A 22,289-nucleotide genomic window follows, 5' to 3' on the forward strand; every position below is an offset into this window, starting at 1 on the left:
CTTGCCCGGCTTGGTCCAGCTGCCCCAAGGTGGGCAGCCCCAGGACAGTACAGCATTGCTCCCATTGGATGGCTTTGGGCCACGCGGAAGCGAGAGGTTTTGCTGGGGGGTGGGAGCAGGAAGCGCTCCCTGCAAGGGGGCAGAGCCGCCGTCTGCTTCTGGCCCCACCCATCTCTTAGCCCTGCTACATCACACGCAACGCTCTGCCGGCCACCACCGGCCCATAGTTCCTCCCAGCAGGCGCAGCCAACACCAAACAGCTTGAAGGACATGGTGTTTGCACGGCCAGAGGGGCCGTGCTCCCTTTGTCTCCAGCACCGGGCCTGGCCCTGGCTGCCCAGGAGGGAGAGGACGACGGGGGTGCTGGGTATTAAAAATAGAGACGCTTTTTATTTTTCATTTCCAAAGCATAAACCCTGTGAAATATTTTGTAACAAAACCGGAGCTGGCACCGAAGTCAACGAAGCATTAAAAAAAAACCAAACTCCTGCCCTGACTCCAGAGCTGTCATTAGCCGGGGGTGCTGCTGGTGCTACACAACCGCCCGGGAACGGCTGCCCAGGGCCTGCGCCAGGGGAGCGCTGCCGCCCAGCCCCACGCCTGCATTGCCTGGAGCAGAGAAGGGCCGTGCTTTCCAGCCGGCTGCCAGGACCAGCTTGTCCACCCATGTTCCCGCAGAGCAGGGGAAAACCCAGCCGCCCCTGGAGGCCACGGCTAAGCGTGAGATTCAGGACCACGTGCCAGGCCAGCCAAGGCTCACGGGTGCCCTTCGGCTGCCCCAGGGGCTAGGCAAGCGGGGGGCGGGAGGGGGGGCTCGCTCTGCAGCCCCAGCAGCGTGCTCCGGCTCCTGCGCTCTTCCCGGGGGCGAAGCAGCGAACGTGAAGAGGAGAACCCCAGCCCGACGCCCGCTGCTCAGGGGCACTCGGCTTCGGCGATCACCCAGCAGGCCCACCGCAGCATTGCTTTTGAGATCCTGCGAACCAGAACGCCAGTGAGACAGGGCCAGCCGGCCTGCAGCGGCGGCGCTGGGGGGTCAGCGGCTGCAGGGGCGGGGGAGCCCCTGCGAGACCCGGGAGTGGTGCGCCCCAGAGATGGGCCAAGGCCAGGAGTCTGGGAACACCAGGCGTGGGCAGGATTAGCCCTGGGGACCGGATCTGCCCACCCGCCAATGCCGCAGAGGGGGTGGAGCTTCCAGTGCTGCCCCTACCCCTCCAGAACGTCTCAGCTCCCATTGGCTGGTTTCTGGCCAATAGGATCTCCAAGCGTTTGCTCGGGGTGGGAGCACTAAGCCCTCCCTGCAATTAGAGAGCCACAGGGAGCCTTTAGCTAGGGCTGGGTCTGCTCACGGCCCCTACCCCAACCCTGCACCAGGTCACCCCCCTGCCTCCTGCCCCACAGCCCCTCCCACCCAGCAGGTGCAGCCCTTTTTAACATCCCGGGGGGGGCTGGTGCAGCTCCCTCCTGCCCTGGGCCCCACAGCTGCTAGGGCCAGGTCGCCGAGCCCGCCGGGGCGAGCCTTGCCTCTCGCGCTGGGGCGCCCACGCACTCCCGCCTCGCTGGGGTGCCCCACGCACTGCACTGACCTGGTGGATGCCACGCGGGTGCAGAGGTCCGGGGTCGGCGCCGCGTAGGCGTATTGAAAGGGGGTGGGTTTCACATACTCCTGGGGGGAGGGGGGAAGATGAGGCGGCTCACACTGGGCTCAACCCAGCGTAGCTGAGAAACCTCCCCACACCCGTGTGGCGCTCCAGCCCTGGCTTCCTCCCCCAGCTCTGCTCGCTCAGGTGGCGCAGCAGGCAGGAGCAGGGGCATCGCTGGGAACCCGGGTCACCCGCCTGCTCAGAAGCTGCCCCACAGGGAAGCCAAACCTAAGCCTGAACCGAGACCTGCGCCCCAGGAGGGGTGCTGCGCTAGAAGCCGGAGCCTTGGGCAGCACAGCCGGGGCCTCCCTCGTGCTGGGTACGTAGCCAGGCCCCATGCGGCATGGCAGGAGATGGCTTTTCAGGCCTGTGGGGGCTGCCCTCCTTATCTCCCCCCACCTGCAGGGGGTGGCCTCTGCCTCCCCGTTCCCCAGCCACGCCGTCCAGCAGGATCTCAGCCCAGGCCCAGGGCTGGCTGCCACTGGGAGGAAGTACGTGGCAGAGGGCAGCCCCCAGCAGGCATGGGCTGGCACACACCCCCGGCCCTGTCTGGAGCTCGCGCCCAGCAAGGGAGAGGCGGACAGGCTGCGGGGCGGGGGGACACAGAGCCTGCACGCCTTTACCTGCTGCTGGGCTTGGGGCCGGCCTGGCCCGGAGGCGCCTGCGCTGCTGGCTGAAGCGGTCTCCTTCCCCCTTCCCATAGGCTTCTGCGCTGGCCTGACCAGCTCCAGCCTGCTCTTCTTGGCTCTCCGAACACTCCTCAGCTCCCCGCCGGGGGACTGGCCCGCTGCCTTCCTCTGCAGGCGGCGCTCGGCAGCGGTGGGCACAGCTGCACACGGTGGCTCCCGCTGGGCTCTTGTGGGGTGGGGCCGACCCTCAGCCTGGGCCTCATCGTCTCCCCCCAGCAGCTTTCTCTTTGTCGGCAGGAGCTTCCTGCTCCGGGAGCAACCCGCTCCCCCAGCTCCACTCCCCGGCTCCGGGCAGCTGGTCCCCACCGCCGGGGGTGAAGGCAGGCCACCTCCATCAGCCGGCCCTCTGCTCGCCGGGCAGGCGGTGCTGCCCGTAGCGGGGGAGAGCGGGCGCAGACTGGTTTGCGGCTGACCACAGGGGAGGTCGGGGCTGGCGTCGGGATGCTCGTCCGCAGCTGGTGCCCCCTGACCCGCAGCCGCCTCCGAGGGACACGAATTGCTCACGCAGGAGAGCAGGGACGGGGATCCCGGCGCTGCCGCGTCGCCTTGGGATAAGTTACCGGGTGACTCCTGGCTGGGGGGCTCCAAAAAATCGGGGGTGTTGCTGTCAGGCTGTGTGATGGCCACCTCCTCCCTGGACTTGGCCAGCCGGGTCTCGGGCGGGCTGGGCTGGGCACCAGACTTCTCTGCCAGAGGAGAAGCAGCAGCGATGGAGACGGCAGCGCGGCCTGGGGCGGGGAGGGGCCGTTCCAAAGGGGAACGAGCCGCAGGGGCCAGAGGGAGAGAAGCCGGCCGTAAATGGGGCTCCCATGCCTGTCTTCGACGGGTTCTCTCTCTCCTCCAACACCCTCCCCGCAGACCCCACGCTCTGCCCCTCCCTCATCCAAGACCCCTACGAACAGCCAGAGAGGTGGCACTGCCACAGCCCGGCCCCCTGCCTGCATCTGTCTCCTCTCCCTAGCCCTTCACCACGGGGGCTGGTACAGCCCCTAACAACGGGGCCCTGGTCTCGGGGGAGCTGCAGGCATGAACTACCACCACCAGCAGCCGTTTAGGGGGCAGACAAGCTCTGTCGCCCACGGTGCCTGCAGCTGAGCAGACGGGCCTGGGGCCATCACAACCCCCACCAGGAAGGTGAACAAATGGCAGCGAGCTCCAGGTTGCACCTCCCAGAAAGCCAGCCTCAGTCCTTCCACTGGCAGGCAGCCTGGGCCAGCTCACCAGTGATGCTGGTAACAAGGCTTACAAGCGAGTGCCCAAGTCTGGACCCCGTAACTCCAGTGGGTGCAAGCTCGGGGGTGTGCAGACTCGGCCGCCTGCCATGGGCAACAGGAGACACTAAGCTGGGGGAGAGGCAGATACGCTGGAGGGTACAGTTAGGATCCAGACTGACCTAGATAAATTGGAGGACTGGGCCAAAAGAAATCTGATGAGGTTCAACTAGGAGAAGGACCGAGTCCTGCACTTGGGGGCAGAGGAATCCCAAGCATTGTTACAGGCTGGGCACCGACTGGCTAAATAGCAGTGCAGCAGAAAAGGACCTGGGGGTTACAGTGGATGAGAGGCTGGATATGAGTAAATTGTGGGCTCTTGTAGCCAAGGAGGCTAACGGCACACTGGGGTGCATTAGGAGGAGCATTTCGGGCAGATCTAGAGAAGTGTTTTTTCTCCCCTCTATTCGGCTCTGCTGAGGCCGCATGTGGAATACTGTGTCCAGTTTTGGGCCCCCCAGTACAGAAAGGACGTGGATGTGCTGGAGCAGGTCTAGTGGAGGGTAACAAAAATGACTGAGGGGCTGGAGCACATGACCTATGAGGAGAGGCTGAGGGATCTGGGGTTGTTTAGTTTGCAGAAGAGAAGACTGAGGGGTGATTTAATAGCAGCCTTCAGCTTCCTGAAGGGGGGCTCTAAAAAGGATGGAGAGAGGCTGTTCTCAGTGGTGACAGACGGCAGAACAAGGAGCCGTGGTCTGAAGTTACGGAAGGAGATGTGTAGGTTGGATATTAGGTAAAACTATTCCCCCAGGAGGGTGGTGAAGCACTGGAGTGTGTTGCCGAGAGAGGTGGTGGATTCTCCATCCCTCAAGGATTTTAAGTCCTGGCTGGACAAGGTCCGGGCTGGGATGACTTAGCTGGGGGTGATCCTGCTGGCAGCAGGGGGCTGGACTAGATGACCTGCTGAGGTCCCGTCCGGCCCTAGGACTCTATGAGATGTGCACCCCGGGTGACCGGAGACGCAGGGGGGCAGCGCGAGCACTCACTCACCTTCCAAGGAAGAGGACACCGTCACGGACATGGACTGAACCTGGTCCCAGGGATCGTCCAGGGAGGTCTCCAAACTATGGGACATCGCTAGGGAGCCTGCTAAAGGCAAGGCTGAAATCAGGGCGCAGCCCTGCAGGTTGGAGACCGTAGGCCAGGCAAGGAACTGCAGCTCCCCCACACACCCCACAAGTCCTTTGTGCCGCCTCCTAGCGCTAACAAGCCCTGCAGGTTAGGGTGCTCTCCTGCTTGGAGCTAAGCATCACCTTGGGTGGGGGAAGTCAGCAGCCAGAGATCCTTTCCCACACAGTCAGGGACCCAGCCCCTGCCAGGGAGCTGGGGGGTGAGCAGATCCCCCCTGGTGCTGCAGAAGCCATGAAGTCTGTGACCCTCCCGTCTGTACTGTGCTAGAGCCTCGCCCCAGAGCAGGGCCCGGCGTGGCACAGCCTGTGCAAGGCTTCACCGACGGAGCCCGCAGAGAGAAGGGGGCGGCCTAGCTCCCTGTCCAGCAGCCGAGACGCAGGGAGAGCTGCGAATCGGGGGGTGGGGCCAGAAGAGGCTGCTTCAAGCACGTGTCCCATGAGGAGGAACACAGAGATGCCACCTGCCACCCGCAGTCCTGGCTTAGCTCCAATCTTGCCCTGGCAGCTTTGAGCCCAAGGCCGGCGTGCTGATTTCCTGCCGGCCGGGGCAGGTATACTGACAAAGCCACATGTCCTCGCAGCGCCACCTGGGCAAAACCGGAAGCGTCCGACGTCAGACAAAGCCGCGGCCCCACGCACACGGCCTCACGCCACTCCACGGAGGGACCCAGGCTGGGCACCGCCTCGGCTGAGCTAACACCTGCTGCTTGCTTCGGTGACAACCTCTGCCGTGAACCCCCCAGCGAGCTCCAAGAACAGAGCCAACAGCCACGGTGGGCTCCACTCACCACCGAGGTAGGACACGGCACTGCAGTCCTCCAGGGCCCCGTCCTGGCGGCTGCTCCCCAAGCTGGTCTGAGGCGCTGCTGCAGGAAGAGGGACAGCGTCGTCACGCTCCGGGGGCTTCTCGCTGCCTCAGCTTGTTCCCCCCGAGCCCCTAGAGCACCTCCTCCCCACTCTCCTCGGGGACAGTTACAGGCACGGAAACCTGCTGGCCGGAGGCAGCAGCTCATTCTCACTGTGGCTGGGCAGGGTCAGGCTGGGGCCTGGGATGCACAGCTCTGCCTCCAATCCACAGCCACCCTTGTGAGGCAGACCTGGGCCGTGCAAATGGGCCACCGTGCAGCTCAGGAAAGGCATAAGGGCTGAAGGGAGGGGGGCGGGACACGGACGGAGAGAGAACCACAGCCGGGGGAGTAGACTAAGCCTCGGGAGAGTGCGTGCAGCTCTCCAAGGCACTTGAGGGGAGTCCCTGCCCGAACACAGCCTGGCGTGGCTGACTGGCACACGGCCCGCGTCTTGGGGCCATGGGTACGGCTGTAGCACTGACCCGGCTGGCAGGCAGCAGTGATTTGGGCCTTCTCCTCTGGGCGGATCACCAGGAAGTGGACTGGCACAGTAAAGACCTCCTCGCTGCCCTGAAATGCGAGACGTAAGCCTAACGTAAGTCCCGGGCAGATCAGTTGAAACAATAGTAAAGAATAAAATTGTCAGGCACGTAGAAGAACATAATTTGTTGGGCAAAAGTCAACACGGTGTCTGTAAAGGAAATCACGTCTTACTAATCTATTAGAATTCTTTGAAGGGGTTAAACATACAGACAAGGGGGATCCAGTAGATATAGCGTACTTAGATTTCCAGAAAGCCTTTGACAAGGTCCCTCACCAAAAGCTCTTGTGTAAATCAGGTTGTCATGGGATAAGAGGGAAGATCCTTTCATGGACTGAGAATTGGTTAAAAGACAGGAAACAAAGGGTAGAAATAAATGGTAAATTTTTTGAGTGGAGAAGGTTAAGGAGTGGTGCTCCCAAGCGTCAGTCCTAGGACCAATCCTATTCAACTTATTCATAAATGATCTAGAGAACGGGGTGAGCAGTGGGGTGGTAAAGTCTGCGGACGATACTGAACTGTTCAAAACAGTCAAGACGAAAGCAGACTGTGAAGAACTTCAAAAAGATCTCACCACACTGAGTGACTGGGCAACAAAATGGCAAATGAAATTTAACGTGGGTAAGTGTAAAGTAATGCACATTGGAAAAAAATAACCCCAAGTATACATTCCATACGCTAGGGGCTAATTTAGCTACAGCTTATCAGGAAAGAGATCTTGGGGTTATCATGGATAGTTCTCTGAAAACATCCACGCAGTGTGCGGTGGCAGTCAAAAAAGCCAATAGGATGTTAGGAATTATTAAAAAAGGGATAGAAAATAATTATACTTTTTTTTTTTTTTTTTTTAATAATGGAGATACACATCTCCTACAACTGGAAGGGACCTTGGGAGGTCATCTAGTCCAGTCCCCTGCCCTCTTGGCAGGACCAAGCTCCATCCCTGACATCTATTTGCCCCAATCCCTAAATGGCCTCTTCAGGGACTGAGCTCACAACCCTGGGTTTAGCAGGCCAATGCTCAAACCACTGAGTTATCCTTCCCCACCAAAAAATAAGACAGAATATTTTATTGCCCCTTTATAAAACTATGGTACACCCACATCTGGAATACTGCATGCAGATGTGGTCTCCTCACCTCAAAAAAGGTATTTTGGCATTAGAAAAGGTTCAGAAAAGGGCAACTAAAATGATGAGGGGTTTGGAAGGGGTGCCATCCGAGGGGAGGTTAAAGAGGCTGGGACTTTTCAGTTTAGGAAAGAGGAGACAGAGAGGGAATAGGACAGAGGTCTATAAAACCATGAGCGATGGGGAGAGGGTGAATAAGGAGACGTTCTTTACTTGTTCCCGTAAGATCAGAACTAGAGGACACCAAATGCAATTAATGGGGAGCAGGTTTAAAACTAATAAAAGAAAGTTCTTTTTCACGCAGCGCAGTCAGACTGTGGAGCTCCTCGCCAGAGGAGGCCGTGAAGGCCAGGACTAGAACAGAATTTAAGAAAGAGCTAGATACATGCATGGAGTTTAGGTCCATCAAAGGCTATTGGCCAGGGGGTAGGAAGGGTGTTCCTGGCCTCTGTCTGTCAGAGGCTGGAGATGGATGGCAGGAGACAAGTGGCTTGATCATTGTCTTCGGTCCACCCCCTCTGGGGCACCTGGCACTGGCCACTGTTGGCAGACAGGATGCTGGGCTGGATGGACCTTTGGTCTGACCCAGTAATGGCCATTCCTATGTTGGGACGCAGCTGAGCTGGACTCTCCCGAGAGAGACACAGTGAGGCCGGGCATCGCAGCACGTGGTCCATCCCTGGGCTCCCAGCAGGGCACCCGGGAGAGATTCAGGTGCCGTCCAGCGGATGAGCAGAGCATCCCCACCAGAATTTTGCTTCTAGCCGTGGGGCACATAACTTGGTGCCCATAACAAAATTTATTCCACACACAAATGGCCAAAAGCAGCAGCAACACTGGCTGGCAGCCAGGACTGACCTTCTCTTCCTTGCGTACTGCCTCCCACTTGGTGCCAGGGATCTGCTCCCCTGGGGCCAGCACCTCCCCCTGGTCCAGGGCAGCCAAGCAATCCTCGACGTTCCGCTTCAAGCTCTCGAGCCGTCTCTGCCCTATGTCCATCATTAACTGAGTCACCAACGAGCCTAGTTCGGGACAGACGCTCAAGTCAACCGGCTGCCGAGAGGCTGCAAGCTGCGTCCCGCTATGGCACGGCATGAGAGCCTGGACGGGCTGTGGCATACCAGCCGCTTCCTTGCTGCTGCCAAGAGCAGCCCGGGCTCCTGTTCCCACAGCCCCTTCCACCACGCAGGCTCACCGCTCGAGAAGGACTTGGCATGCGATGCAGCCGCCTCTGGGACAGAAGGGGGCCGCCCACAGGCGCTGGGGAGGGCAGCAGAGGGTTGGCTGGGGTTGGGAAGAGCCAGGCTGGGGGTGGCTCAGAGCAGAGCCTGTCAGACAAACACCCCCAGCACACAACAGCCTCCTGCCAGTCCCTTGGCTGCCTGCGGCAGAGAGCCACGGGGCTCGGCCACTTATAGCCAACCTGGCAGCAACGCGGCAACGTGGCCGGAGAGCAGAGACCCACCAACTCAGTTCACGCCAGTCAGCCAGGCCACCGCCCCCCCGTGCCCCTCCCCTGCTTGCCCCCCGCCTATCCCAGTGCTCATCGTACCTGAGGAGGAGACGGTCTTCAGGCTGAGGCCCCTCCTGCAAGTCAAACACCACAGATCCCAGGGTCAGGTTCTCAGCCAGCCCCCGACCGAAACCTCCCAGGGCTCATGCAGTGGCCCTGACCCCGACGGGACACAGAGCCTGGAGAGCGCCCCCAGCCCCAGCCCCAGCCCCTCCCTCCGGACGCCTGAGGCTCACCGGACCCACTTGCACAGGCCGAGGGAGCCATTCACCAGCAAGGCCACAGCCTTCTCCTCATCAGGTGCCGCTGCTCGCTCAGGACGGACCTGCGGCCTGCGGGGGAAGCTGCCTGACACCCTGAAGCGGAGGCGCACCCCAAACGCTTCCTCTCGGCCGTGAACGTCCGTGGGAAGCAGCTGGTTTGGGCGGCTCCCGCTGCAGCCCAGGACACGGGAGTCCTGCCCACGGGGGGGCCGTGCGCGTGCAAACTCGAGTCTCCTCTCACCATCCCTACCCACGTCTTGACCTAGCACGGGTCTAGGGGCAACGGCGCCCAGGTTATGGGCGACAACAGAGCCCGGTACTCACTGCCACAGCTCCTTTATCTTCTGGAGGACCGAGGGCTCCTGATTACTGGAACGAGAGAGCGCCTGGGTTACTGGTGCAGCAGCCTGGCCCCCGGCCCGCACGAGGGACCGTCCTCGCCGTGGTAAGCGGCTCTGTTCCCTTGAAGCCGGGACACCCTCCCGCAAAGGGCAGAGGAGCGCTGGCGGGCAGCACCCGGGCAAGGATCTGGCTGCTCTGCCCACACAGGCTCCTCGGGAGGGGGAGAGGGCGGAGGACGGGCCACCGGAGGCTTTTGGCCTCGTTCCTGTGCACGAGGCCCGACCTCGGCTGCAGACTCACCCGGGGAGGGGGGCAGGTGGGGCCTTACCAGTTCAGAGACTCCATCCTCTGCCTCTGCAAGGGCAGCACGATGAACCGCTGGACGGCCAGGTAGAACTCGCACTGCTCCTGCAAGGCACGGGTGGGCACCCTCAGCAAAGCCGCCTGCCCCCCCCCGACCCGGTCCCCCGCCCCCCCCCCCCCACAGACCCAGCTCTGGTTCCCCCACCCCCGCACAGCACCTGCCCCCCAATGGCACCAGCTCTGGTTCCCCCACCCCCGCACAGCACCTGCCCCCCAATGGCACCAGCTCTGGGCTCCCCGCCTCCCCCCCAAGGGCACCGGCTCTGGTTCCCCCACCCCCATGGCTCCCTTGCCCCCCCCGGCACTGGGGGGGTGGGGGGAGGTCTCTGCCAGGCCCCTCAGCAAACGGGGGGGTGAGGGGCCACCGCAGGAAGCAGGAGAGGGAGACGGGGCCTCTCGCCTCAGGCCTGCGGGGGTCCCCGGCTCTGAGGGAGCACAGCCCCCCCCCCCCCCCCCCCCGGCCCAGCCCTAGGCAGGCGCATCCCCCACCACCGCTGGCTCGGGCCCAGCCAGGGCCACAGCCCGGGGACACAGGCCTCTAGTGACCTCTAGTGCCTGGAGAAGGTACTGCAAGCCCCCCGCCCCCAGTGCCTGGGAACCTCCCCTGAAAGCCCCCCGTGCCTGGGAACCCCCCTGCAAGCCCCCTCAACCCAAGTGCCTGTGTACCACCCTGCAAGCCCCCCGCCTCCAGTGCCTGGGAACCCCCCCCTGCAAGCCCCCCGCCTCCAGTGCCTGGGAACCCCCCCCTGCAAGCCCCCGGGAACCTCCCCTGAAAGCCCCCTGTGCCTGGGAACCCCCCTGCAAGCCCCCTCAACCCAAGTGCCTGTGTACCACCCTGCAAGCCCCCTGCCCCCAGTGCCTGGGAACCCTCCCGCAAGCCCCCCGCCCCCAGTGCCTGGGAACCGCCCCCCTGCAAGCCCCCCGCCCCCAGTGCCTGGGAACCACCCCCTGCAAGCCCCCCGCCCCCAGTGCCTGGGAACCCCCCCCTGCAAGCCCCCCCCGACCCGAGTGCCTGGGAACCCCCCTGCAAGCCTCCTCAACCCAAGTGCCTGTGTACCACCCTGCAAGCCCCCTGCCCCCAGTGCCTGGGAACCTCCCCTGCAAGCCCCCCACCCCCCGTGCCTGGGAACCCCCCTGCAAGCCCCCCTCAACCCAAGTGCCTGTGTACCACCCTGCAAGCCCCCGCCTCCAGTGCCTGGGAACCCCCCCCACAAGCCCCCCACCCCCAGTGCCTGGGAACCGCCCCCCTGCAAGCTCCCCGCCCCCAGTGCCTGGGAACCTCCCCTGCAAGCCCCCCGCCCCCAGTGCCTGGGAACCCCCCCTTAAAGCTCCCCGCCCCCAGTGCCTGGGAACCACCCCCTGCAAGCCCCCCGCCCCCAGTGCCTGGGAACCCCCCCCTGCAAGCCCCCCCCGACCCGAGTGCCTGGGAACCCCCCTGCAAGCCTCCTTAACCCAAGTGCCTGTGTACCACCCTGCAAGCCCCCTGCCCCCAGTGCCTGGGAACCTCCCCTGCAAGCCCCCCACCCCCCGTGCCTGGGAACCCCCCTGCAAGCCCCCCTCAACCCAAGTGCCTGTGTACCACCCTGCAAGCCCCCCGCCTCCAGTGCCTGGGAACCCCCCCCTGCAAGCCCCCCGCCCCCAGTGCCTGGGAACCCCCCCCCCCCGCAAGCCCCCTGCCCCCAGTGCCTGGGAACCCTCCCTGCAAACCCCCTGCCTCCAGCGCCTGGGAACCTCCCTGCAAGCCCCCTCAACCCACCCAGTGCCTGGGAACCACCCTGCAAGCCCCCCACACCACTCCGACCCCTGGCCAGACTAGTGCCCCACAACCCAACCCCCAGTGGCTGGCCGGTGTACTGCAGGCAATCACCCCCCTCCTCATGCCTGCCCTCCCCGTGCTCCGGCAGGGGCACCCCCCAATTCCCAAGCGCAAAAGGGTTGGGCTGCTCAAGTGGCAGACAAGCCTCAAGTGCGACCCCCACCCCCTGGCACAGCCTGGTGCCCCCAGCGCAGCCCAGCCCAGCCCCCTCTGCCCTGGCCGGTTGGGCCTGGCGCCTGCTGCCACCTGCGGTGGGATGGACCTGGGGAGGGGCGGGCAGGCAGGCAGGAAAGCTCTTGGGCAGCTGCTGCAAAGGCTTCTGGGAAAGCTCTAGGGCTGTAAGCTGGGGAGGGGCAGGGCACATGAGCAAGGCCAGGCCTGGGGGTGCCAGGCCCCAGCCCCAGCGGGGCCCACACCCCCTGGAGAGCTCACCCCTCCCAGCTACCCCGGCCCTCAGGCCTGGAGTTCACACAGAATTCCCGGACCCCAGGGAACGGAGCCCCTCAGTTCAACAGGCCAGCCCCCTGCCCCTTATTCCCCCATGCGCCAGCTATCCCTCAGCCTCCTGCCAGCCCCCCCCGCCCCACATCTGCACGTTCTCGACCATTCCCTGGCTCTTTCCCACATCCCCCCATAACCATGTCTCCCGCCTTCAGCCCCTGAGCTCTGAAACGTCCGCGCTATCACCGCGGGAGTCCTGGCCCCGCGTGGAGTTATGGGCCGGGGCAGGGGGTCACCGGGTTACTGGGGGGGAAGGGGACTGCAGTCCTGCTCCCCTCACTTCCGCGCTGCTGCCTGCAGGGCTGGGCCCGGGGCGGCACCCATCGCCCTTGCCAGGACTCCCCCGGCAGCATCTGCACAAGAGCGTACACTTGGGAGCCCTTCCACCCACCGCGACCGGCCCGCTGCTGGGGGCCGCCCTCCCGCCCCCACCGCCGTCCCACGCCAGCAGCTGCCGCTCCAACACGCTGCCTCCACCAGCCCCCGCCTGGTCGGCACACTGGGTTCAAGGGGGGCTCGCTCGGCAGGCCCCAGGGACTCCCAGCGGGCACAGCCCGTCACCCGGCAAACAAGCCTCCTGGGCAGCAGAGGTCCAGGCCGTGGAGAGGCAGCGGCTAGGCAGCTGCCCCACGTAGGGTGGGGTGGGGGCTGGAGGCAGCCTGAGGCAAGCCCCGGCTGGAAGGCAGAGACAGAGTGAGGGAACTGAGATGCTCAGGCAGGCCCGAGCAAGGGGAGGCCTGAGCATAGGAAGTGGGGGTTGGGGCGGGGGTCCCGTCAGGAGGAAGGCACTGGGAGGAGGGGGAAGCCCTCTGCGGTACATCCCCCTCAGGCTCCTGCACGTTGTGAGGAGCAGGCTGCCAACGACCAGGAAGCTGCCGAGGGCAGAGGCCGTGGCTGGCCTCACAGCTAGGAGCACCAGCCTGCCCGGAGAGGCCACGCTGGGAAGGTCCATGCCAGCCGGCTGCCCCCACAGTTCAGGAGCCCAGCCTTGCACCCCTCGGCAAAGGCCCCAGCTCCCTGAGCCCCAGCCCAGGAGTGGGCCTTGCAAAGGCGGCTGGACATCTGGGCAGGCAGCAGCCGCTGGGGTGACTCATGAGTGACACCTGCACCATTCACCGCCCTGTGTGAACACGGGGTGGTCCACGGTCCAGGGACCAGGACGTGGCCGTGTGCAGAGCTCACATTCCTTCCTGTCCCTGGGCGTGAGGGGCCAGCGTCCAGCCCTGTCCCAGATACCTCAAGGCCCCTTCCCAACCCTCCTCTTCGGGGCTTTGCCAGCCGGGCACAACGTGCGTGGAACCGTTCAGCTGCACAACGAAGCCAGGCTGAGGGGTTCCAGGCGCACAAGGGCAGCTCCGCCCCACTTGTCCCGGGTGCTGGTCAGTGGTCCCGCTAATCTCTTCCATCCACGGGTGGAATAATTTTTATTCCGTGCACCGAGTCGTGCGGATGCACACCACCCAGAGGCACACAGGCTGCCAGGTGCAGCAGGCAGGACCAGAACTCCCTCCTGGGCAGCCGCCCAAGCTCTCAACTCACAGGGAGCACCTGTTCTGGGCCCTGGCAAGGGCAGCAGCACGTCCCACACCAGGCATCTCAGCGGGACCCAGGAGCATTCGCACACCCGAGAACAGGGCAGGCCAGCGTGAAGGCACAGACCCATCCCACGGCTCCACGGGGGGGACAGGGAGCGCCTTACCACGTTGGTCCCCTCCTGGAAGCACACCCTGTAGTCCTGTAAGACGATAATCCTGCCCAGGATGCTGGCGAACCCGGACTGCAGCTGAGCACTAGGAAAACAGGTGAGCAACATGAGCAGCCGGGTGACCGCCTGCGAGAGCTGCAGCTCACACCCCCCTGTGACGGGGAAGCTGAGGAGGGGGGGTGGGGCCACAAATGTGCCACACCCCCAGCCCAGAGCTGCCCAGAGTGGCTGCGTGGTGCTCCAGTCGTGATGTAAAGGGCCCAGAGCTCCAAGCCCTTTAGAATCACCAGGTTCTGGGGCATCCCCCCATTCTCCCTCCAGCCTGGGGTCCATGTGGAATGTCCACCCTGAACCTCCTGCAAACCTCTCTGGCAGCAGCAGCAGCAGCAGCAGCAGCAGCGTGGGCTGCAGAACTGGCAGGCACTGGCCGACCACGTGAGTGGGACCCTGCCGTCAGGTGAGCTGGTTTGCATTGGCCAGGTCAGGGTAGGTCACGGGGACAGCCTGATCTGAGCCCCAGTGCTGCTAGCCAATGTCCAGCACCACAGCTGAACTTCCAGGGCCAGGCAGCACCCAGCATCGCAGGAGCAACCCTCCACCGCGTGTAAACAAGGTACAGCCTGTCGGGCCGCAAAGCCCTGTCCTACAGCTGGGGAGTGTTATACCCATTTTACAGATTAACTATCAGTGAGGGTGAGACTTGCGCCATGACTCAGCTACAGAACTGGAACCAGAACGCTAATCTCGTGACCGTCACCCCCAGGCTGCAGGGAAGGCAGAACGGGGAGATCCCAGGAGGAGACTCCCTCATCTGGCAGAAGGGGGTGAAGCCCCCAGGGACACTCCAGAGGGGCCTCATTTGGACCCCTTTCTCTGGTGAGCGTATATCGGACTCACGCAGGTAAGAGGAGTCTCAAATGTTCTCTCAAGTCCATGTACGCTCAGAGCTCTTCTGCTGGCTGTGGAGGCATCTACGCCTGACACACATCCAGCAGGCACACAGGGTGGAAGGACACACACACACACACACACACACACTGTTCACAAGGGACAGTGCCCGTCGCTGGAAGCGAGAGACTGAGATCATCAGCACGAGGTTCACTGCCCACGTCTCGTCGTCCGCCAGCAGGCAGACACTCCCCACAGAGCTAGTGAAGGAGCAGGAAGGAAACGCTGCAGAGCTGGCAGAAGAAGTGTTCTCCTAGTGGGCCAATTCCCAAATTTTCCACGCACACACACTGTGGTTGTGCCTTTGAACCAGAAATTGGAGAACAGTGCAAAATAAGCACAGCTCTCCTTAAATTTATAGCCGCTTGTTGCATGTGGCACAATCCGCGTGAGGCTGCTGTATGTTTAAGGCAGGAGGTGATGGAATCCCCGTTCCAAGTGAAACTGCCAAGCAAATTTAGAAAGGCCGAACAGAACCACCCAAAGTTACCATTAGCCCTGGTGTCCTGGAGCAGGAGGGCAGCTGTCCAAGCCCTGCGGACCTGTCATGATTCACAATAAGCAGGACCTCAACCAAAGCCAGGACTGAAAGTCTGCAGCACGGCACTTGCAGGAGTCACACTGGGACAGTGGGTAAGTCAGCACCATGTCAGCCTCCCCTTAGCCCCACCCAGCTTTCACTAAGTTCTGCCAAGAGCCCAGCTGGCAGGTGCAGCTCACAGTTACACCAGGAAAAGCCAACAGACAAGGTGAAACTCACCATTCTGCCGCCCGCACAGCTTCTGGGGAAACCACTGCCCGGATGTAGTAGGACCCGTCTGAGATGCACAGGACGGCGGCGGCAGCTTGGTCAGCAGTCTTCAGCTCACTCACCACCTGGTGAGAGATTGGAGAGAAAACTTGGGCTGGACTCTTGCCCCCAGCCCCCATTTTGGCTTAGAGCAGTGGTCCCCAACCTTTTCACGAGTGTGGACCTCCAATTCCCCGCAAACCATTCACAGCCTCCCCAGTGACCCACAAGCCATTCACAGACCCCTTCAAAGCCAAGTCTAGCCACTCTGTGCACGTCTTTAAATGAAAAAGGAGACCACACCAGAGATTTTTGGACAGCAGTTAATGACATTATTCATCATCATCAATCACCGGGGGCTCAGCACCCGTTGGTGTCTGATACCTCTCTCACCAGGGCTCCATAACACCATAACTCTGCCATGAAGCCTCTATGAGCTCCAGGCCAGTCCCAAGCCTGGATGAAGTGGGAGGGTTGGTCAGATGTGTGTCAATACGCTCACCGTCAAACAATAATCCGAATGAACTCTGATGCCAGTACAGCTAAATGACATTATTGGAAGAGATTTAACTTTAACAAAAATAATTGATTGTAGCTTTGTAATTTATTTAAAACGTCCTTTTCTAGCATAATTTTTATTTCTCTCGTTCCCCTTCCCCCCCCTCACGGGATAGCCACCGCCGACCCCAGGATGGGAACCACAGGTTTAAAGGACCCAACGTTTTCCAAAGGAAAAAAGTCTCATTGAACATTTCCAGCCAGGCTCAGGCAACACAGCCCCCAGCTTCCCGCAGGATATCGCTGACACAAACTGCGCTCATCCACTCAGGCTCTTGGCCTAGGCACTGCCTTCCTGCCCCCTTCTCCATCAGCTTTGCCTCTGCAGACCATGGAGCTGCATCTGCCACAGGTGTAGACACGCCCGAGGCAAATTAGCTTGGGTAACACTTACGGTCCCACCGTAGCTTCACTGCTACTCTTCCACTGCTCTTGCAGCCACAAAGCTAGGTTGGGCGTGTCCACACGGGCCGCGAACACACTCCTGACTGCAGGATGGACACCCCTTGTACGAGCCAGGTCCCTGCCCTCAGGGCCAATCCTGTTTCCAAAGAGCAACAGAGCGGGACAAGCCCAGCCGGGGTGGGGAAGGGCTGCTTTGGCCAGCTGTCTCGGCATATGGCTACACTACAGAGTTATTCCCGCGTTATTATTACAAAATAATTTACTCGGGCATAACACATCCACACTACAGGGAACCCCAAACAAAGTAACACTTATTCCGAAATAGCTTGTCCACACGCAATTGAGCTTAGTTCGGATTAGAGTCCCTGGAAGCGCTGCTAAGCCGGAATACTACATCTGCTCAGCAGCTTCATTTCCAAATGAGCTATTCCGGAATAGTTTATTTCGAAATAATCCACACAGGCCCCCCAGGAGGGGGTCACGGTAATTGATGGGCCTCCTGGGGCTAAATGAGAGATCTCAGCCCAAAGCAGAGCCTGCAGAGAACCAGAGCAGGGCCGGGGAGAGAACCAAAGAACTGACAGGCATGCGGCTTCCAGGGAGAGAGAACTGCACAGCGAACCAGAGCCCTGGAAGGGGAATTCGATTTTAGAACAAAATGCTGCAAGAGGACCGGTATTTCCAGCTCCCCAAGGTGTCCAAGGTCTTGCCCCTTTCTGGGGAGAAGGACCCCGCTCCTGCCCTATCCCCTCCTCTAGCCGCCCGGGAGCAGAGAGAGAGAAACCTGAAAGACACCCTTTGGCAGAGTTCCCTGTGCTGGGAAGAGGCTGGCCGTGTACAAGCCCCAGTCACTTACTTTCAAGATGTGCCCAGGCACCTGAGTATCTCTGGTGTCCACCTGGCCGTATTTCACCAAGAGGTTCACAACCCAAGGCTGGAGGACATAGACTTTCGGGATAGACAGCTGCCTCCTTCTGTCCTCTAGCCTGAGGGAGGAGAAGGCAGGGTCAGGGCTGATGCCACGGAAGTCGGCAGCAGAGTTCAGAGACACGTAGCGAGCGGCTGCCTGCAGCTCTCTCTGGCAATCAGCTCAGACCCCTTAGGAAAGGCAGATCTGGGATTCCTTGGGCACAATCCTCCATGTGGCTCTCACCAGTCCAGGCAGGCCGTTTTCAAGGTGTGTCTTGAATGCCTACGGCTGCTGTTTGAACCCACCACCAAAGGACGGGGGCCCCCCCGTGCATTGCAGCCGAACAGCTCTTTACCCCGAAGCATCCACCCTGCCAGGCAAAGCCGCAGATCCAGCCCAGCCGGAGAACGCACCTCCCCGCTGGCCAGCACCTCGAGAGCTGGTGCCCTGCAGGGACTGACTCCAACGGGAGGCTATTAAAGCCTCAGTTTTCACACCAAATTAATTACTACCGGATTTGGCCGAGCCGTGGGGAGCCCCAGCCGGGAGCTGGGCAGGCACAGAACGCCACCAGAAAACAGGTTCAATGTTAAAAACAGAGGAAGTCCTACAGCTCTAATGGCGCCGGCCGGCCGGACAGACCGACCTTAGAGCTGGCACGTGGTCACACAGGGAGTGCGTGCAGGAGATGAGCTCTCGAGCCAGGGCTCCCCGAGGCCTCGCCTAGCGCCTGACCACCAGGCCATCCTGCCCATCACGTTCTGCAGCACCGACCCCGTGTGGCCCAGCTGCCCCGCTCGGCGATGGACAGTACTCCACCAGTGCGTTGTTCATTGTGCAGCTCCACGCCAAGCTCCCTCCCTTCCTTCTCCCAGAACAGCCCAGGCTATCGCAGCCCAGATGGAGAGAAGAGGTCACGAACAGCAGCTGTGGGGGCTTGAGACCCCTCAACCATCCTGAACCTCCGGTCATTACTGCAGGGCATTTGCTAAGCCAGGACAAACCCCCCACGCCAACCTGCCTGCCAGGGTTCCCTCTCTTTTTTGCCAGTCACGGGCAGAATAAATTTTATTCTACGCACTGAGATATGTGCAGATGTGCTCCACCAGTAGGAATATGCTGCTGGTGCTCTGCAAACCAGCTGGGCGGCGGCTGAATCTCTCCTGGGCAGCCGCCCCAGTGCTCAGCTCACAGGGAACGCTGGGGCCCACCCGTGTTCCTCGCCCAGGGCGAAGTGGTGCGCTCCTGCCTGACAGAGGGGCCTCAGGGCTGCCCTTGCGACTGGAGCTGGTCCCCTTTCCATAGGGCCAGCATCACCCAGAGATTCCCACACCTCCCCACAGGACTGCTCTGTCCGCAATGCCAATCCAGGTGCCTCAGCCCCACGCTGAGGACAGAAATGCTGGCTTATCAGTCCTGTGCTCCTGGGGCTCTGAGCAGAGCTGGGGATGAGGAGGGACGAAAGAGACCAAATCCCAGCAGCTCAGCATGCACCTGCGTAACGGGTGACTGTGATGGAGTGGGGGCGTGAGGATTTCATTCCCCTGCTTGGGTTGCCTTTGTTTCCTGCTGTTCTGCAGCAACCCCCGCGGGGGGTGCCTCAGTGTCCCCAGGCCCAGCCTCGGTGCGTAGCGGTGAGGGGAATTTCGGTGTGATGACTTCTCCCACATAAACAATGGGGGCTCCAGGCCCTTCGTAACCCAGGCAACCAGGTGACCCCTTTCTGCCCCGGGAAACAGGACAGAGGCGGGAGGAGGGGCCTGGCTGGTTGGAATTGGAGCTGGGCTGGTGAGTGGGGCAGTCTGGGCTGGGCTGGCTGGAGAAGGAGGAAGGGGACCAGGGCCTGGCTCGGGGACCCCTCTGGGCCCCTCTCCCCAAGCTGGATGGCACTGACGGCTTCTGGTCCCTGTGCTGACAAGTCTGTTCTGCGCTGGGTCCCTGTCGCCTGTTTTTCCTGCTGGACAAGAGCCACGTCTGCCTGTGGGTGAGAGGCAGGGCCTGGGACCCCCCCACACTCTGTGACGGTGAGCAAGAAGCTCAGGTTGGCCCAGCGTCTGTCTGGCACACAAAAGGCCATTGACACCCCCCACCTCCCCTCACTCTCCACTCCTCCCGGGGCCGCCCATTCCCCATGCGCACGAGACCCAGAGGCAGGTGAACGTCGCCGGCCGAGCCTGCGAGGGGAAGGAAGTGACAGCAGCGTACTCGGTGGGCTTACAGCCCATCCATTCAGCACGTGGGCAGGAAGCCCCCGGCTAGGCGCGGGCTGTACGATCTTACCGCTGCATTCCGTCCAGGCTCCTGGCTTGGGAGACCGCAGCCCTCGGAAGGTAACACACGCTCAGACCGCTGATGTGCCTGCAGCTGCCACGAGAGAGAGACAGCGGGTCAGGGATGGTAAGTGACGAGGCGCCGTGCGTGAGAGGAAAGGACAAGCGTTTGAGATCCGTGGCTCTCTCTCCTGCAGGTCTGGGCAGTGAGCAAGCACTCTCCTGTAGCCCGCGTCTTTGGCTTACCAGTCTGTCCTGCTGCAAGCTTATCCGGAACTACAGTCGCCTTCCCCAGACAAGAAGAAAACACTGCGATGCTCAAAAGCTCGTCCCAGCCACCAAGAGTTTTCCCTACAAAAGGTATCACCCCCAACCCGCCTTGTCTCTTTCATACCCTGTGACCAGCGCAGCTACAGCCACCATGCAATTAAACCAGGTCGCCCCATTAGCTGTGCATGGGGAATTGGTTTGTTCCCCACGCCCTGCTGGAGAACAGCCTGATTCCCGTCACCCGCAGGAGAGGCCCACAAGTGGGGAGGCTTGAGCTGGGGAGAAAGGCACCAGGAGGCTGAGATGACATGCAGACCTGGGGGGAACCATTTCAGCCGTTCCCACGAACCTGGTCACGCTGCAGGCTGGCGTGTGGGGCCAGAAAAGATAAGGAAGCAGAGCGTGACTCCAGCCACAGATGGAGATTGCTTCCAATGCCTTGAAAAGGAAAGCCTCCCTAGCCACACTGGTTCAAATCACTGCATCCTACAGGAATTAAGCAGAGCATGTTACTGTAGCTTGCGAGCCTCAAGCAGTGTATCCTCGGCTTGAGGCTTGAAGTTTGCATTAAGTAGTAACCCCCAAACACTAAAATGGTGGGATGCACCTGGTCAAAACCGGAAAAGATCACCCAGGACAGGGGACACTGGTGAATGGTTGTCAGTGGCCCATGGTTCAGGATGTAGGAGTGGAAGAGGGTTACCACTGCTGCTAAGCGAGGGCATGAAGTTAGATCTTGGATGTGGGTACCTAGATAACTGACGAGGCTATTTGGGGCCTGGGGTGTCCAAATTCTTCATTTTAGTTGTGTTCAGGGCAAAAGAGGAAACTAATCTTACCAAATATTGTGTATCTCTGGCACTCAAACACGTTTTGATAAGTTGAGCCACTTTTCCCAGTTCCTAGCCAGTCAAAGAACAAACCTGGCTTGCAGTCGGTAGGTCTGATAGAATCCGACTTTTTCTCCTTAGAACTTCAGCAGATGATATCGGAGTGGACTTTGAAGCATCGTTTTCTATTTTTATCGATTTAAATGTTCCCGGTTGTGGGCCAGTACCAGGGCAGATGTGCCGGACACTGATTTCAGAACACCCGAAGGTGAGATGCAAAAAGCAAAAAAGTGATAGAAACCCTTAAAACGCAACTTGTGAACGTCACACGTGAAACCGCACAGATATCCTTAAATCAGCAACCCCGTACCTGTTCTGATATTCTTTGCTAGTCCGGTGGTTCCCGACCATTTCTCAAGTGCAGACTCCCCCTCTCACTATCCCCCAAACTGTTCATGGACCCCCAATCACCCCTAAACCATTTGCGGGCCCCTGTTCAAGCCAACTCCTGCTGCTGTGTATACTACAGTAACTGAAAAGGGGCAACCAGAGCAGAGATTTTCAGACAGCCATTAACAGTGTTATTGGAAGAGACTTCAACAACACATTGGAGTTTGTAACTTTGCCATTTATTTAAAACTTATTTTCTATGATTTTTTCCCCCCACGGACCCCTTCAGCTGGTCCTTGGTAACACCAAACCCAACTCAAAGGGGGAAACGACTGGACTCGGAAGCAGTTCTCCCAGCAGGGTTTTCTCCATGTCAGTGATTTTTGATGACCCTTTGTGTGGCTGATAGGTTACCAGCGCTGTCCTGGCAAAACCCTAATGGTCCCCAGGCCGCCTAGACGTTCCTGGGGGCTGCCCCCCACCAGCCGGCTGCGGGCTTCGGCGGAGGTTCCCCAGCACAGAGACAGGGGAACGACCCGTAGGAGCCAGAGGAGGCAGCCGAGAAGGGGGTCCTGGATCTGGAGGAAGCATCTCACTGCGTCCCTCCACGCCCGGGGGAGTCACCCTGGGCTGGGGAACCGCAGCAGCCTCCGGCCCCAGCTCCTACCTCGCGTTTACCTTTCCGGCGTTGCCTGGCCCCGTTCTCTCATCCCGGCGGTGGAGCCCTGCACTGGCAGCTGGCTGGGCGCGAGGCCCAGGGCGCTGGGTGCTCGGCGCTGTACAGAGCAGCGGGCGGGGACGACGCGGCCCACTGAGCTGCCCGCCCGCCGCGGCCGCTGCAGCTGGGGAGGAGCCGCCGGTGACCCAGGAAGCAAAGGGCCGCGGAGCCAGCCCCGAAAGGAAGACGTCGGGGCCTGGGCGGGGCTGGAGCCGGACTGCGCGTCTCCGGCAGCGAGCGCCCCCCGTGGGAGCGGAGCAGCCGGGTTTCCCACGCGCGCCTGCGGGGCCCGGCCCCAGGGGAAGGGGCCTGGGCTCGGCCGCGCTGCGCGGGGGGCCCCGCTAAGGGCCCCAGCGATTTGGTGCCCAAAGCCCCCGAGCACTGGCCCAGCCCCGACCAGTCCTGATCTCTCGGGGAGCAGCCGCTGGCTGGCGCGTTAACTGAAGG

The 22,289-nt window shown here is 61.4% G+C and overlaps 1 protein-coding gene across 1 annotated transcript; it reads right to left on the reverse strand.

The window, feature by feature from the left end:
- Nucleotides 1–68: 68 nt before the first annotated feature.
- On the reverse strand, nt 69–22,014 carry ACD (ACD shelterin complex subunit and telomerase recruitment factor). The gene is made up of 15 exons (XM_075008862.1): nt 21,803–22,014; nt 19,645–19,728; nt 17,311–17,440; nt 15,462–15,577; nt 13,748–13,838; nt 9,697–9,776; nt 9,351–9,395; nt 8,803–8,837; nt 8,109–8,272; nt 6,064–6,151; nt 5,522–5,599; nt 4,594–4,689; nt 2,264–3,015; nt 1,584–1,663; nt 69–973 (listed from the first exon to the last, which is right to left on the reverse strand). Exons 1-15 carry the CDS (start codon nt 21,832–21,834, stop codon nt 913–915), a joined length of 1,932 nt encoding a protein of 643 aa, XP_074864963.1. The 5' UTR covers nt 21,835–22,014; the 3' UTR covers nt 69–912.
- Between the last annotated feature and the right edge of the window lie 275 nt (nt 22,015–22,289).

The sequence above is a fragment of the Carettochelys insculpta genome, chromosome 14, assembly GCF_033958435.1.
Source record: "Carettochelys insculpta isolate YL-2023 chromosome 14, ASM3395843v1, whole genome shotgun sequence".
Taxonomy (NCBI): domain Eukaryota; kingdom Metazoa; phylum Chordata; order Testudines; family Carettochelyidae; genus Carettochelys; species Carettochelys insculpta.

Bases quoted from the DNA above. Each gene is read 5' to 3' on its own strand.
- ACD (XM_075008862.1), bottom strand. From the start codon at position 21,834: ATGAGAGAACGGGGCCAGGCAACGCCGGAAAG. The intron at 8,838-9,350 runs GTGAGTACCGGG...TTTGACTTGCAG, and splicing joins AAGATAAAGGAGCTGTGGCA to GAGGGGCCTCAGCCTGAAGA. The intron at 974-1,583 runs GTCAGTGCAGTG...TCTGGTTCGCAG, and splicing joins ACCCGCGTGGCATCCACCAG to GATCTCAAAAGCAATGCTGC.